The sequence below is a fragment of the Nesoenas mayeri genome (assembly GCF_963082525.1).
Source record: "Nesoenas mayeri genome assembly, chromosome: 13".
In the NCBI taxonomy this organism is placed as follows: domain Eukaryota; kingdom Metazoa; phylum Chordata; class Aves; order Columbiformes; family Columbidae; genus Nesoenas; species Nesoenas mayeri.
The window spans coordinates 2,986,471-3,003,226 of record NC_137550.1 but is presented as its reverse complement, the minus strand read 5'-3'; the positions used below and the strand labels follow the sequence as shown (position 1 = coordinate 3,003,226).

The following is a 16,756-nucleotide window of genomic DNA, read 5'->3' as shown; positions in this document are numbered from 1 at the left end:
GTAGCAGAGTTCATTCAAATGGCATGTTGGAAACTTTTTACAAGATATAAATTATCCATATATACACAGTATACAACACAGAGCTAAAAATACAAAAAGGAAAGTTACATTTGCACTTCTCAACAGAAAATGGTGAGCTGGTAGCAACACTGCTCAAATGCTCAAATCATTGATAAGCCATCAACTGAGCATCAAATTTGCCAGCTGCATTAGAAGAATGTTATAAGAAATGATAGCAAAAAGTCTCTTTTGGAAGCTTCATAATAAAAGTGAAGTTGAGGAAGGTCAGTTGGTCAGACTCTGTATATACACAGTGCAACAGGGAACTGGGAAATTCATAGTGCTCCAAGCCAGTACATATACAGTATCCCCAAAAGGCCAATTGAATTGCTTCTCATTACCTGCTGTTGTGGAAGGCAAAGCAGGTCAGGGATCAACATTACTTATAAATGAAGCAAAGCTGTTCATTGCAGGTTTGAGATAGAAGAGGTTTGTTTCTCAATCAAACCAGATACTGCAACTGAGAAAAATGAGGATGATATATATGAGCTCAGCAGCTTCAGACCAGAGAAGTTCAAGCAGGGACAAGAGGGCTTTCAGGGTTAGTGGACCAAGCCAGCATTCCTTCCATGTCTTCAACTTTCCTAAAATAGATGTCAGTACAAAAATGCAGACAAGGGTAATTGCTCTGTTTCTTTCCTCTCCAGAAGGAAGAATTAGTGACATAGTCCATTAAATTCTGCTTTCCTCTTTCAGATGATAAACAGGCTCCAGTGAATCCCAGTGGCACATTTACACATTTCCTGATTTACTGTGAGAGGCCTGGGAAATACGATTGACGCTGCTTTCAATAAAGACCTTCAGGCCCTTTAAGCCTTGCAAATAGAGATACTCCAGATACCTGTTCCACTCCTTTCCCTATAAAAACAGAAAGAACAGTCAGATGCCATCCAAAAAGTTCCACAAATATCACCTTCCACAGTTTGACAACATCCATCCTAGTCTGTAAATACCCACAGGTATACAGGGTCACACCCTGTTCCTAAATGCCCAAACTTTTCACTTATGTATTACACATTAACTTGAGCATGACAAATCATGATCTTTTAATACTGAAGATGCTTATAAATCTCAGTTCTAAAAAGAGCAAAGTCTATTGGAACAACAGTGAAGATGTCAGAAACCAAATGAACATGGATATTGAAGCCCTCCTTCCATCACTCGTGACTATTCCTCCAAATCAGGTTTGAAGCACACTGTGGTAGAGGAAAGGAATCCATCTGTCCCATACTTGCTCAGTGGAGGATTCCTATTCAAAACTATAACAGAGCCACACATCCATCTCAGAAATGCAATATTAAAGTCCACTGATGATAGAAATTCTGCTTCAAGTACACTAAAAACATAACGTTTTCTGCAGCCTGCAGAGAACAAACAGCCAGCCTTGTCCTGATACTGCACTGACTTGTGAAAGAAATATATATAAAAATCTCAGACAACTATCCCCAGATGGCTAGATACATAACTTCTCAGGGGATGATGTCCTTATGTTTGGCCCTGCTAAAAGATTGAACCAAAGTCTACAGTTGGAATTATCCCCTTTCAAAACTTTTATAGAGCATTTATGTGATTGGTTAATATTATCACACCTCATCCTCTTCTACATAGCAACTGAAAATTGCCTGTTTTCACTTCACCAAAATGAGAAATCTTACCTTAATTAAACTGAAGTCAACAGTGGTGTTATCTGGAAAAGCCTTAAGAAGAGAGAATAAAAACAGTAACAAGTCAGATAAAAAGTGTATCCAGAGTTTCTGGGCTTCTGCTTAGTCCCCTCCTAAATCAAGAATTGTAAGTGTGCAAAGAAATCCAAAGATCTTTAATCATGCTTCAGAACGGGTGTCCAGCATCATACTGTGTCTCCAAGTAGCAAGGTAAAGACCCTCTTGCCCTGTGCTGCAGCATTATTGAATAGCAACAGAATATTTATATGTATCTTTAACCATTGTTTCTCTACAGCGTAATAAGCTACCCCTTCAAAACATTAGGTGATTCCCAACAATGAGAAAGAACAAGAGGAGAGAACTTACTGACATTTAGATTATTTCTTGTGTTCTAAGGGCACTGCAGAGCAGTGCCCTCTGCTGCTCAGCACTGAAGTGTTTAGAAAAGATGACACTGCACCTAAGTATTTTTTCCTATCTTTTAAAATACCTGTGATAGCTGCTAAGCAAAATCTCTCTTGGTTCAGTTCTCCACCAGAAGCTTGTTCGTTTTGCTTGCTTGTGGGGTGTTTTGTTTGATTTGTTTTGTTTTAAACTAATCCTGCCACAACAGTAAAAGGGCCAAAGAAAATAAGTGGTATATAACAAAAATAAAATAGCTTCCTCTGGCAAAGACTTGGGTTTAATCAGCAGTAAGACACATAGATTCAGGACACCAACTACATAAACAAAAGCAAATTTGTGAAGTGTTCCTAACCAGCGTTCTTTGCTTCAACTTTAACCTCAGGTTTCCCTTGCTTCATTCCAGGAGCCACACTTACACACGCCCTCAGTCTGCCAGCATCCCTCACAACAAAACACATCTTTGCACACACCTTGGATAGCTACAAAACGCTCAGAGCAGCATGCACCTCTTGGAGCAATAACTCTGACAAGCTGCTCCTTCCACTATTCAGTAGCTGCATTGAACCCAATAACGCCTGGAATTCAAGACTACTACTAGTGGAATATGTATCAGGCAATATAAGACAGCACCATATCTTCCGTACTTGAAGTAGCTACTTGTATTTCTTTTTAATAAGCCATTCTCAAAAGCTACTGCTAGAAGTTCTACTGTGCACACACTATGTATTCCTAGACTTTTTGGAGTTTTAATGTTTAGGTCACACTCCACATGTTGCGGGGCAGGATGCGCTATTGGGAAGCTTCTACTGAATCAGTGATTCATTTCATTATTTACCTATTTTAGTTCTATCCTCAAAACAATCATAAGCACAAATTCACATCTGAAACTGTTACACTCATGCTTTCATACCAAGCAAACAAAGACCATTCAAACTGTGCCACTGATCTGACACAAACACAGAATGCCATACCAGCTGTGGAAAGCTCACTTGACTCTACCAGTCAGCCAATACATCGAGAAACACTTCTCAGAAGAAACCATCAAGACAGAACATCTGGTGCTGTCAAAGGTCCAAAAGTTGGCATACACCATTACCTGCTGCAGGTAGAAGAAAGCATAGCTCATCAAGGCTGGGTGGCAGACAATGTTAAAGCTGGTTTTGAAATCTGGCACTGTGGTTTTCTTCAGCAGTTCTTCATCCATTGAAATCCCTTGAGGGTGAGTATCCTTCTGGAATGCATTGGATGTCCACAGACAACCCACCATTGCTGTTAGGTACTTGTTGTACTCTTGATATGTCTGATTACTGAACTTGAACTGCAGTATTTTCTGAGGGGCAAGAAAAAACAAAAATAAATAAATAGCATCAAAGCAGGCATGTGCTCCCTCCAGTCCTTAAAAGAATGCTAACAGAACACCTCCACTCCATTCAACCCCACTCCTTGCTAAGGGCTGTTCTGGCACATGGCAAATTTGCCCACAATACCTTTTTACTCAGCTCATTTTCTTTGGCAGTCACCAAGTTGGTTCGATACCTGAAAAAAGAAAAAGGAGAAATGTAGGTACCCGTAAATTTTTACTACCTACCAGCATTGAAAAAAGCTTGTGGGATATATTAAGAAAGCTTATTCCTCCACCAGAGAAATCAAACTTTACTGGTAAAAAAAGAAAGACATGAAAAAGAATTGAAAGGGACTTTATCACTTGTCATAGACCTACCCTTTACAAGCACAGTAGTGAGATAATAATTTAAGAGACGAATATTATTGGGTAAGACATGACTGATTTGCCTGGGACAGTCACCTTCATAAAGGCAATACACGTCAATTGACATAGAGCCTTAAAAATCAGCAGAAAAAGTGTATTTTCATTCACTAAGCAGGAAAACAACCCACTGGAAGTAATGCAACTTGACAGTTGTTCTATATAATAAGCACAAGCTTCTTTTATTTCCCAGCAACTGTCCTGTTGTGTTAATTACCCTGCAGACTCCTTAGAGAAAAAGCCACATGGAGAGCCCTGCACCAGCTGTCAGCACTTGGCTACTCTCCTTCTCAAGATGCAACCACTGGAATTAACAAGGCCAAGAACAGTGGCCACGTTGGTGGGATCTGCAGAGAGCTGAACGGTGCTGTCTTTGGACCTGCAGGCAGCACAAAGCAGTCCCAAATTCCCAGAGTCTGGAGGTGGCAGAAGCATTTCCTACTCAGCGCATTACAGAATTTGTAAGGAAAAGTTCAAGCTTAGTGGTCAAAGCACAGGAGTAAAAAAATTGTATAGTTGATTACTAGTGATTCCAGCCGGCTGATTTAAGTTCCCAAAACAATATCAGAAGTCCTCCTTTCCCATATCAAAGATATGGAAGTAATACCAGGAAAGAGGTCAGAATCCTGTTATTTTGGATAACAGACTGAAAAAAAGAGGATAGGAACTACAGCTATAAAATCCTGTATCATGAAACCTAGGCACAACTGAAACTTTCACCTTTACCTCATGTGGCAAGAAAAAACATTTCACACCAAAGTAATTTCATTTCCAAAAGACTGGAAGAGAAGACAAGGAGTCCCTACAGCCCACACCATTTGTAATACCTGTGCATAATGTAGCAGAGCTGATTCAAGTTGACAGAATCCATGCCGAGAAGCACTGCATAGAAAACTCCAGGAGGAGGCATTATCAACAAAGGCAGATCATACTTCAGATACATGTCACACACCTGCAAGAACGAAGCAAATCCAGGCAGATTATTCCTGCCATTAACAAACCCCAAAGTGTCTAAGAGCAAAAGAGCATGACACTGCATTCCAGCCAGCTCCACCAGCTTCACCTAGGAGGGAAGGCCGGCATGGAGCAATTTTGTTTGTTTTCTTCTCAGTATGAGACATTAATTCATATCTCAGTCTTTGATTCAACCTTTTAGATATTCCTTATGTTTTAACACAGTTACTTGCTGAGTCAAATCTACCTAGATCCCTATAAAAAAAAGCAGCAGCCATTTTTTTCTGACCTTTCAGATCATTCTGATGTATGTAGCTGGGATTCCACTAGACTTAACCTGAATTTAGACTTAAACTGAATTTAAGATTCAGTTTCAAGAGGGACATTTTAAAGTTTCTGCGGATTTAATAAGATCCTTAGATATAATGACAGTCTTAACATATGGAGAAATAATTAAAAGCAATATTACTGGAACTTAACACACTACTGTCCTCTACAGCTTAGGCACAGTTGAATATTCCCAATGGTATGCTCTTTGGGAAGGTATGCATGACTCTCAGAAGAGTAGTGATCTAAAAATATGCATATCTAGTTACTACAGCTCAGATCATAAACAATTTGACAACAATTGTTTTAGGACTCCTTTGCCTGATCTCATAACAGACTTCACTGAAGATTGTTTGCCAGACCTTCACCTTTCCTCTGGTTCTCAGTACAACTATATCATGTAAGGTATAGGCAGATATTTGCATGTAACTGAATTACTGGTATTTTCAGAAATCTAGACTCTACACTTACTATCTCAACTGCATGATTTTAGAAAACTCTAGAGTTCTGAATATATAAACTTCAAGAAAAAAAATTCAAGTCCTAGTTGTCTGCTAGAGCACCAATAATCATACAAAGGGTGCACGATTCTCTGCATATTCCCATAAAATTAGCATTTACTTATTTTAAACACACCATCTCATGTAAATATTGTTGCCTATTAGTTTTGCGCATTTTTAATGGACACTTTAATTACAAGCAGATTTCAGAACTATCATTGTTTTCTCAACTCTTCACAATTTTATCCAAATTGTAGGAGCAAAACCAGCATGGCTGGAGTTCACGTGGCAGTAAGCACATCTACAGCACTTAAGCTTCTTTGATGCCATTTAGTTTGTCTACAGGACAAACTGAGGAAAAAAAATATCAGTTTAGGGCAACATTTAAGGATATGTTTTTTACAATTTAACTGAACATTGTTCTTTTCTATAAATTTGCATTAAAAAAGCATGTCACTTCCCCTTCCACAGATCACCTCTGACTTATGAGCAACCACTTTCTAGCAGCATATTTCATTCTGCCTCTGGATGCAATAGCAGCAGCTATCACCTGTAGATCTACCAAGTATTTAGAACGTTCTTGCATTTAATCAAAGTTCTGTAAACTATAATAAGGAACGTGTTTTCATGCTCTACCTTAAAAAATGCAGACTGCCTTAGAGTACTGCACTATTGAAAGGCAAAATAAATGGGATACGTACAGTCTCATAGAAATCCAGGATAAAGTGCAGCAAGAAAGTATGATTGCTTTCCAAACGCAATGCAACAGTAGAGATCCATCCAACAAAGTGGATCAGTTCAGCAATCATGTTCACTACTCCAGAAAGAGTGGTATTCCTGCAGCAACAACACAGCACAACATTAGTATATACACCTCTTTGCAAAATGGCAAAACGGAAGAGTGTTAAAAAAGAAACTGAAGTTTATCCTTCTGCCCCACTAAGCACTCAGCAACATACACTTGTTCTTCAACATACCCAGTAACATGTTGTTACCAACATGATTATGAACATGACCCAGCTGTCATTGTTATAAGGGTTTTGACTTCAGGACATTTCAATTTTCAGTGTCAACAGAAATACTTTCTAAAGAAAGAGGAAGAACTAACAAAGAAAGAGGAAGAACACGATTGACGAGGTAGCTTACAATATAGCAGAAACATTACAGCATTATTAACCTTCTAGTTTGTCTTGATGCTGGGTAATAGGGCTAGAATATATGTCTGAACACACTAGGGAACAATGCACAAAACACTGTATTGCATTTATTTTAGACAAACTTACGAGGAATGGACTTCAGAATTAGACTCTGAATCCAGATGAGTCACCTGACAATTCAACCAGTTCTGCAACAGCTCTTTCAGGCTCTCAAGAACACTGCACTGCAAGAGGCAAAACAAAAACAGGTTAATGACAATTTACATAAGTGAATAATAGTGAACAAAAAATGGTATGAGAATTGATGTATACAAGGAAAGATATCAAGAGTTTCTCAGGACCACAAAAAGCAGTGAGACAATTGCTTATCCCCTTGAAGCAAATGTGTTACACAGTATTTGAAACTCAAATTCTCCAGGAAAAACAGAGTTAAAATTGAAAAAAACAAACCAATTATTGTCTTGTGTACTGTCAGCTCATTTAATTTCCAGTGCCTCAGTTTAATTCCAGTCAAAAAAGAAGAAATCTTACAAGCAGTCAAATTTCCAAAGAAGCTATGTCTTAGGTATATACTTCACCCTTATTTGAATCCAGACTTCTGCAAATAAAATCCCCTATACAATCACTCAGACTGCTACACCTGACTCAAGTGCAGACAGCAATATCAAACAGACACTGTACTCACTAAAATTACCTTAAAGTAAACGGACGATGTGAAAAAGAGCTGTGCCAGGGGATCGTAGAGATGTGACTTTATTTCTGAAACAAATGAGAAAGCAGTATGACAGCTGTGCAAAAATTGTGGCTCCCAAGATCAGACACTGTCCAGCCTCACCCAAAGGATCTGTAACACATACCAGAGCAGCTGCGGAGGGGAATCCAACTCACAAACCTGAGGATTTGTGATCGGCAGCAGAAGCCATCCCAGAGAGGAAGGCTCTTATACAGAAACTCTTCACAAGCAGAAAATCCCTCCTGCAAAGCAGAAGGAGAATTTTCAAAAACTTACTTGCCTGCACCCTGGTATGCTCATTTCACCATGGAGAAAGAGGCTTACACCTCCCTCCAGCCACACAATTCACCAGGACATTCAAATTATCCTTTTCAATATCAGCCTCAAATTATCTCTCCTGCAGAAAACAAGGCCATCTCCAGAATATTGACTCACTATATGAATATGTGTTTTTATTACTTGAGACACTGTCACTTCTCAGAGGTACTACAGGAAACAGGTAAGTTGCAAAAGTACTTTAAAGGGAAGACTTGGTGAAACCCTCAGCTTCCACAAAACAGGCACTTACCTGTAAGAAGCACTCTGTCTTGTAGAGAGTTTCCAGGAAATTCTTAAATTCTTCTTCATATTGGCTGTTATCAACCACACACCAGGTGCATTCTAAACAGGGGAGAATATTGTATTTGAATACAATCACAGCAAGAATAAACACAACTGGAAACAAATTTCAGTTCTCCTCCAGTAGTTATTTTAACACTATGTGATTATCACTACAAATCTGGATAGCAAAGTACTGTTATTGAAAGGTGAAAAACCTCAGACATCCTTTACCTTCCCCTACCACCCCAGGTAATACTAAATTCCTACCTTGCTGAAGAGTCTGGTCCATCCAATAGTAGAGCCTTAGGTCAACTGATTCATCTTTGAAGCAATTCATGTAATGAAGCAATAAAGGGTTTGTTAGCACTGAACCCATCTGGGAAGGAAACTGAAAGAGAAATCAAGAAAAAGTTATCCAGTATTTACATCAGTAAATTGCCAGAGAATCTATCAGAGTTGTCCAAGCCTTTTACTGGCAATAAGACCATCTCCAGGACTCATTTGTCACACTCAGGTAGGATTAGATGCTCTGTCAAAACTAGGTAGGCCCACACACTATCCACATATCAACAAGGCACAGAGGAATGCCCTTTGTCCTCTCAAAACATTCAGTGAGCTTACCAAGACGTTCCTGAAACTCACCTCTAGACGGTGGATATTTTGTAGGAGCTGAGAAAAAGTCTGCAGCTGCTCCACTGGAAAAGACTCATTTGTACTGTACAATTCAACACATTTCTTTTCTCTGTCCTCTTCAAAATCATTTTTGTTTGTACTGCTTGCAGGTATACTTATCTGGGTATTCCATTTCTGTCAAAAAGAAACAAATGAACAGCAATGACTGTGTTCCCAGTGCAATCAAATGCACTTGTGATCAGTGTTCCCTTAAAGACCCTGTTTCACAAAATAACATGTCCAGGTGTTCATTACAATGGGAATGTTGCATTTCTATATAGCTATTCCCCTCTTCTCATCGCCAAAATAAAGTCTGACTTCCATTATTCGCCAATATTCATAATGAAAACAGCTACCTGATGCCCTCTCGGGTCTCTCTTCAGCCCATAACCTACCCTTTTATGTGACTGAGGCTGGGCTGTGCCTAAAAACAGTGGCCGGGACACTTGAGTGTTTTCCTGGTTTCTTTGCCTTACTGTGTTGATTGCTGCTTTCCATGGGCCCTCTGGATCCCTGAAGTAAGCCTGAAAAAAAAAAAAACACAACCAAAACCACAAGTTGGACATCTATCAAAGAAGTCACACTAAGACAAAGCAATGGAAAGATCCTTTTCTATTCTGATAAATGTCACCACTGTGATGTATATACGCTCAACTCTGCTTAACAGACCAAGAGATTGGGTTTTCACGCACAGAACTCTCATTAAAAGGTAGTGAACCTGAGGAGTAGCTATAGTTCAACAGTTATGCTTTTATTTCCTTCCGAAATGCTCTCTTTTCCAAAGAGATCTCCAACACTTCTGATTTCTAATCCTCATTCAGATTTATCTTCAATTCACAGATTAAATCTCAAGTATACATCAAAATAAAACATGACCAAGGTAGGCTTGTGCAAGTTATTTGGAAAGCTTCCCAAATTCAGCACCAGTGATATCCACCGAACAGAACAAATTCAATGAGTAATTGAATTCTCAAGGTAGATACTACAGCTAAAAAGAAAACCTGGAAAAATGAGCCCAACACCTTTTTAGTTGCAGTCAGTCTTTAAATTCTAATCAAGTGCCAAACCATTACAGAAGTATTGGTTTGGGCCTAGGTAACCAAGCTTTTATCCTACAAGTTAAGACAGCATGTTCATAAAAACAATTGAAGATGTACTTGTGTTTTAGTTGCTAACTATTTACTTCACTTCTGTGCATGCTAAAAAATGTAAATTCTCCAAGAGATGACTGTGCAGCATGGTGAAAAGTATAAATCTATAGAGCAAGGTAAGGACACAACCAGATTGAAATAAAGCCATTTTTCTTTTATAGAAACACAGCTTTCCTACATAGAAATTAAATGTCTCTAAATTAAATATCTTCTAAAAACCAAAACAACAAAACACCACACACACCCCTAAGTCTACCCCACTGAAGTATAAAAAGAAAATGTGTTGCAGAATATAGGTCTGCCCTGCTATTTTCTGTTACGCATTCAGCTTCTGCTGCATATATCACTTGGTCAAAGGGCTAAGCATACTCATAGGCCTCTCCAAAAGTGGAGTAATATTTTTGCTGTTGCCTCGAGTCTCTGACATGCTTACTGCATTTTTCCCCATTACTTTTTCTCTTTCCCATGACAGACTTTCCAAGTTACTTACTGACTTCCATTGTTATTTGTTCTTGAGAAAGTCGGCAATTTGGACAATGCTTTGTACAAATAAGATAGTTTGTTTATTGAAGAACTTAACAATACATCAAACAAGTTAAAACCAGTAAGAACATCAAAAAGAGGATTAAAGTAATCCTCATAAGGATAAAGGTAGATGCCATTCCACTCAAAATCATCTCATTGTGCTGAACAGGACACAAAATGCAAGACAAGGAATCCTCATCTAAACCTGATTTTACTCAGTGAAAAGAAGAAATAGAATTAATCTTCACCACTAAATCATGCTATAGCTTAAATGGAAAGCTCAGTACAAATACTGTCGTAAGTACTGGTTCCAAAGAAATTAAATCCATTTCTTACCTTCATTTTCCTGGGAAGGGTTATGGTCACCAGCTCAGGACAAAAGAGTTTGTAAAGTGATAGCAGAGCCTGCAGATAAGGCTGTGCTCCCTGTCAAATAGCAGAACAAGAGGAAAAACATGGGGAGTATATTTTTAATATAGAAACTGAATACAATATTCTAGAAGCAAAAATAGCCCAGTGCTTATTAAAAGCTTTCCAAATCTACCTATGAGTAAGTAAACACAGATGAACAACAGAAAATGAAAGAAAGAGCAGAAACTGTGAATGAAATAACATAGGAAGGGGATTGAAGAAGGAACCTTCTGCAGTTATAACTAATAAAAAGGAACTTAACTATCGAAACTATGGAAATAGTCTTATGCTGTCCAGTTGCTCCAAAGACGTAATAGTTTTTTCTTACAAAAAAAAAGTAGATCCAGTACAATCTTATATTTCTCAATCATTTTTGATACTACTTGAAAAAGCAAGATGAATGGAAAAATCAATGGTTACAGATAAATGAAGCAGCCCCTTGCTTCAGAGATTTTACCACATGTAGCCATCAAATATATAGCTCTATGTGTGTCATTGCACATGCTCACAAAACACAAATGAAAATTAGGGATGGGCATGGAAGACAGACAAGCCCTGATGCTACAACCTACAATTCCAAGTCTAACCCTGTCCTGAGACACTAGCCACTCTTCTCCATTAGAGACATTAATCTTACAAACTACAAGACTTGAAATAAACTCACCATTTTTGCTTGGAGGTCAAGCAGCCTCCTAACCCGAAAAGGTTTTACTGGAAATGCAATCAAGAACAAAGGATTTTAAAACCACTGTATCAGATATTTATGCAACAAATGTAATATGACTTTTGTTATAGAAAAGTCATGGCAAAGCAAGCAGGACCAACCAGGCTTATTTCTAGGTTAATAGGTTTCCAATTCAGAAAGCGTTACACAAATCAGGCTGAACTACCACCCATGCCTCCTTGCCATAAAGCAATTGGTTTGTCACAGAATAAAAACCAAAATGGTGTCCTGTCTCTTACAATTGGATAGACTCACCATTTTCTTTCCTGGTCAGCAGGTAGAGCAGTTGGCAGACAAAGGGGCACTGCAAAGAAAAGGCAGCAATGAACTGTCCTGCTAGTGCAGATGAAAATCAGAATACCCTAAAAGCAACATCTAGGCTTCACGAGCCGATATGGTCCTATTCAGTTGGCTGCCTTAAGTCATCACTGCATCCCTACCAGGGCAGAGCAGACCTTTCTTCTCTTAGCAAGTAGCATGTTTTTTTTACATATCACATATGTCAATTTTATTTAGAAACATCTGCACTATGAGCAGTCCCTATAGTAATTCAAAGCTATTCACTGAGCTTGGATCTTGTTTCCTGGAACATGGTATTTCAGGAGTCAGCAGTGAATGCACAATTACATTTTCAAAAAGAAAGGCACCTTTGAATCAAAGTAATTTATTACATTAGAGCTTCTAACTGCAGCTGAGGCTGTAAGGAAATCAGTTCCACATCAACTCTGGTGCACTTTCCAATTGGTCCATCACACCTGAAAATGCTATGAAACAGTAAGAACTTAAATCTGGTTTTAAGAAAAGATTATAACTAAAGTTGACTTAAAACCATTAAAAACTTTGCAAGAAATATAACTCAGAACTCCAGAAACTTTTAAAGTAAACCACAAAATATGCTAAATTGAAAGATGTTAACAATTTCATATTTGTCTAACATGACTGCTGAGATCACGTCAATATGAACTGAACCAAACACCTCAGCATTCTAGCACCTGAATTTTACAGTTGCTGTATAGCAGATATCTCCTGATTGCTTGTTCTCATTTAAACTACATTTCAAATCAATTAAGTAGAACAGCACTTAGTTTCTTACCATTAAATAAACATTGCTCTAAAAGGTTTTTTACTTTTTGCCCAAGGTATGCAAGTCAGTTTTTCCCCAGGAGCAGGAGACTTCAGCTGCTGATGTTTGACATCAAAGGAAACCCCAGAGACCGCAGCATCATTGTTACTCTTGGGAATTTAGACAGAATATCCTACTGCTCTGTCACGCAGAATAGTAATTCCTTGAAACATGCTTAACAAACCAGACCACAGCACTGAAACTAAAATAATCCTACAGTACTTCACAGTTTCTAAATCTAAACTATGCAAAAAAAAATGCAAAATGAAGAAAAAATTTCAGCCATTAGAAAATGCTATCTAACCAACAGCTGCTCCAGACTAATTATAGCATTAATGTGCATACTACTAACAAACATTCAGGTTTATTTTGTCAATTCCATGTATTCTTCAGCTCTCCTTACCATCTTCTCTTCTTGGAGGAAGGAAAAGAAGAAACCATAGAGGGCATTAAGTTGTTCCTTGTGATCAATGAAGTCAAACACTGTGATCAGCCATTTTAAAAAAAGCAGCTGAAAATAGGAAAAATAGTCAAATTACATTAAGTGATTGGCAAAAGCTAAGACCAGTTGCTAGCCAATTTAAGAGAATTATTAAGGATACATCTCACTCTCAAGGACAAGCAGATAGCTACAGGTGAACAGTACAGGGGTAATTCAGCTGTGGAAGAAAGCCTGCTAGGAGTGCCAACTGCCACATCAGAATGGAAAAAGCAACTCAGCTCTGAATATGTGCTAATCCTCATGTGTGATCTGAGGGCCCCTCATGACAAGACAGACCTTGAGGTGCTGGAGAGAGTTCAGAGAAAGGCAGTGAAGCTGGTGAGGGGCCTGGAGCACAGTCTGATGAGAAGCAGCTGAGGGACCTGGGGCTGTTTAGTCTGGAGAAAAGGAGACTGAGGGGAAACCTTATCACTGCCTAGAACTACCTGAAAGGAGGTTGTAGTGAGGTGGGGGTTGGTCTCTTTTCCCAAGTAACAAGCAATAGGACAATAGGAAATGGCCTCAAGTTGCATCAGGGGAGGTTCAGATTGGATGTCAGGAAAAATTTCTTCACCAAAAGGATTACCAATCAGTGGAACAGGCTGCCCAGGGAAGTAGTAGAGTCACCATCCACAGAGGTGTTTAAAAGAGACAGACATAGTGCTCTGGGACATGGTCCTAGAACCAGCATCAGGCTGCAGGCAGGAGAACAGGCAGGGTCCTCCTCAGACACCAGCCGTGGACCAAGAGAGTCCAAGACCCTCATGATCTCCCAGCTTTAAATTGTGCATGACAAGGAATACCTTGCTCAGCAATTTGGATCACCAGTTCTGTCTGCATCTCCCTGCAAGTACAATCCTTTTACAACCCCTCACTTATTGGACATAAGAGGTCTGTCAGTGACCTTGGCTACTATAGCAGCAAAATATAAAGCTGGGCCTTTTCTGCATTCCATTCCTACTGTTAGCTCAGCAAAACTGTAAACTGCAGGTGTTGTTGACTCCGGAGCAAACATTGTTTGAAAAACATGCAGCCAACTTCAGAAAAATGCAGTTAATTAGAAGAACTCAGCTAAAAGGAAAATTCACTAAGAGACTTGATCCTGTTTTAAGCAAAACCAGAGCACTACTGTAAACATGTACTAAGTTACCTGGACATTGCTTGAGCATTTGCTCACACAAAGCCAAGATACAGATGAAACCACAGAATCTTCTGGTACTACTGAGGCTGGAACCAGACTCTTCAGTATACGAGTATTCACTGCATCAGCTGAAACCCAAACAATTTAAAATAAGATGGTGCTCATGTACCAGGTTCTTTGAAATGGTTTTGCAGCTTAGGTCAAAATTCCCTCTAGACAAGATTATTCAGAGCTTCATTGCTTAAAGTAACAGTGCACAAGAATCTAGTAGGGACTCACATATACCTCAAAAAGTTATGAGAATTTTTTTTTTTCCAGCTTAAAGAGAAAAAAATGGAAAATCAAGTATTTTAATACCAAAACAACCTTTAGACTCTTGGCAAGACAATCAAAAATCACACAAATTTCTGGCAATATTAAACAACCAGTTCCTTCAGCAAAAGAGTATATGACTGTCAGCCAAGTATCAGCAGATTACTGTTCTGAAGATAAGCCAAGTAATTTTAAATCAAGAAAAGTACTAAACTACTTGCATAATGCAGAAAGAATCCCATGTGCACCTCTTGGATTGGAGCAAGGGGTTCTTTTTTTAGTTTTTTTCATTGAATATTTCATTATTAAGAAGTATAAATGGTGGGCACTTTCTAAGAAAGTGGCATGAAGGTAGCATTAACAGTGCTGAATTGACTGTTAGGATGACAGCAAAACTTTCTAAAGTTAAAATATGTCAGTTTGTTCAATTATTTTGATATTGGGGAAAAGAAACCTACACAAACCAGTTACAACAAGGAAAAGACAATGGTTGCTAAGGACACACTTTAAGCCTTTCAGAGACCTGCAATTACAAAGGCAATAAGCTTTTCAAAAGGTAATTGTAAGAAAATATAATATTTTTCTGGATATGACTCCCCTGTAGCAAGAACTGAGATTGTTTTTAGCATGAACTCAGAAATTACACTGAAGCATGCCAGAAATATTAACTTTATGATAAAGTACTTAACAAAACAGTTACCATAAATACATTATCTCAAGCAGGTTTGATTAGAGGGGAAAGAGACATTCACAGAAGACACACAAGTAAGTATATAAATATTTTACCAAATTTGCCACTGAGTGCCACATTTAGCAACACATTAAATCCTTCAGGGGGTAATCCTCTTTGTAGGGCAACGCTTTCCACAGTAGTCAAGTGTTTCTGCAGAATACTGTTTTTCAGTGAAACACGGTCTTGAACTAGGGAAAAAAAAATACGATAAACACAAGGATGAAACAATTTCTCAACTCAAAATGAACTATTTTAAAGTTCTCTGAACTGTCTCAACGTACGTTCCTTTTTGTTTGGTTCTTTACATAGTAATATAAAGGGGAAAACATTTTCAAACATTAAAGAAATATTACAAAGCTCAGGCATTAGAGAGGGAAAACAGAAGGCTTTTAAAATATTGTTATTAAGAATTTTGTTATTATCTTTTTGATCCTATATAGCTAACCTTAAAGCTGTTCTTACCTTTTTCAAAGTAGCAGAAAGCCTCCTTAAGGGAGTCTTGCTCGTTGTCATTTTTCTGATCATTAGGAGGTTGATGATCCTGGACACTTTTTTCAGGGTCAGTTCTCCCTTTTTTTCGCCATGCAGACAGATCAGTTTGATTCGTATCACGAAGTTGCAGAGGCCGCTTTGGGGTCTTGGAACTCTGACTTTGCTGCATCTTTTCAGGCTCCCAGCAGAGACAGGAGAATTTTACTCATTTGTCATGTGGGTTCCAATCCTTTACTATTGAGAGGCAAGAAAGTAGATCAACCTCCAACACCTGAAGAACATCAGAGATGGTTGCCACAAGTAAAGAAAAATTTATTATCCTAACAGATTTTAGAGGAATCCCACATAAAGTAATTTCAGAGGAAATCATTTGGAGCCACCTGCACCCAAAAAGATCAAACAATATACTCAGACAACATGCACAGACAACAGTATATAGAAACTCCATCCTTTCTTCCAGTAAAAAATTGAATAAAAGATTCTCAAGTAAAAGTTATCGAACTCTTCTCAATTTAAAAGTTATCTGATAAATTCTTATATAATATTTTGATCCAAAAATTAACTTTAGCTGAAAGTTAGCAAAACACAATCAACAATTTTCTTCTGAGTTTATTTTATGCATTATCAGTTTCAGTACTTGTATTGTGTATGCCAATGTAATCAGTCAGCAAGTCATGATTTCCTGAAAGGTAACATACAGATTTTTTTTTAAAGGATCATAACAACACTCATCTTCCCATTAAAAAAAAATTCTTCTGCAGCCTCTCTAGCTAGTAGCTAGGACCAAAAAAAAAAATGTCATTTCGGTAAACTTCCAAATGAAGCG

At 38.3% G+C, this 16,756-nt stretch overlaps 1 protein-coding gene across 1 annotated transcript; it reads right to left on the bottom strand.

Moving 5' to 3' along the window:
• Positions 1-792: 792 nt before the first annotated feature.
• On the bottom strand, positions 793-16,099 carry CENPI (centromere protein I; the record flags this gene model as incomplete). Its single annotated transcript, XM_080352897.1, has 20 exons — positions 793-918; positions 1,716-1,757; positions 3,226-3,459; positions 3,617-3,665; positions 4,722-4,846; positions 6,377-6,512; positions 6,959-7,056; positions 7,527-7,591; positions 7,690-7,807; positions 8,134-8,225; positions 8,433-8,553; positions 8,808-8,972; positions 9,233-9,361; positions 10,850-10,939; positions 11,589-11,635; positions 11,904-11,952; positions 13,175-13,282; positions 14,403-14,521; positions 15,492-15,626; positions 15,901-16,099. The coding sequence occupies 20 exons, from the start codon at positions 16,097-16,099 to the stop codon at positions 793-795; spliced, it is 2,247 nt and encodes a 748-aa protein (XP_080209023.1).
• Positions 16,100-16,756: the final 657 nt, after the last annotated feature.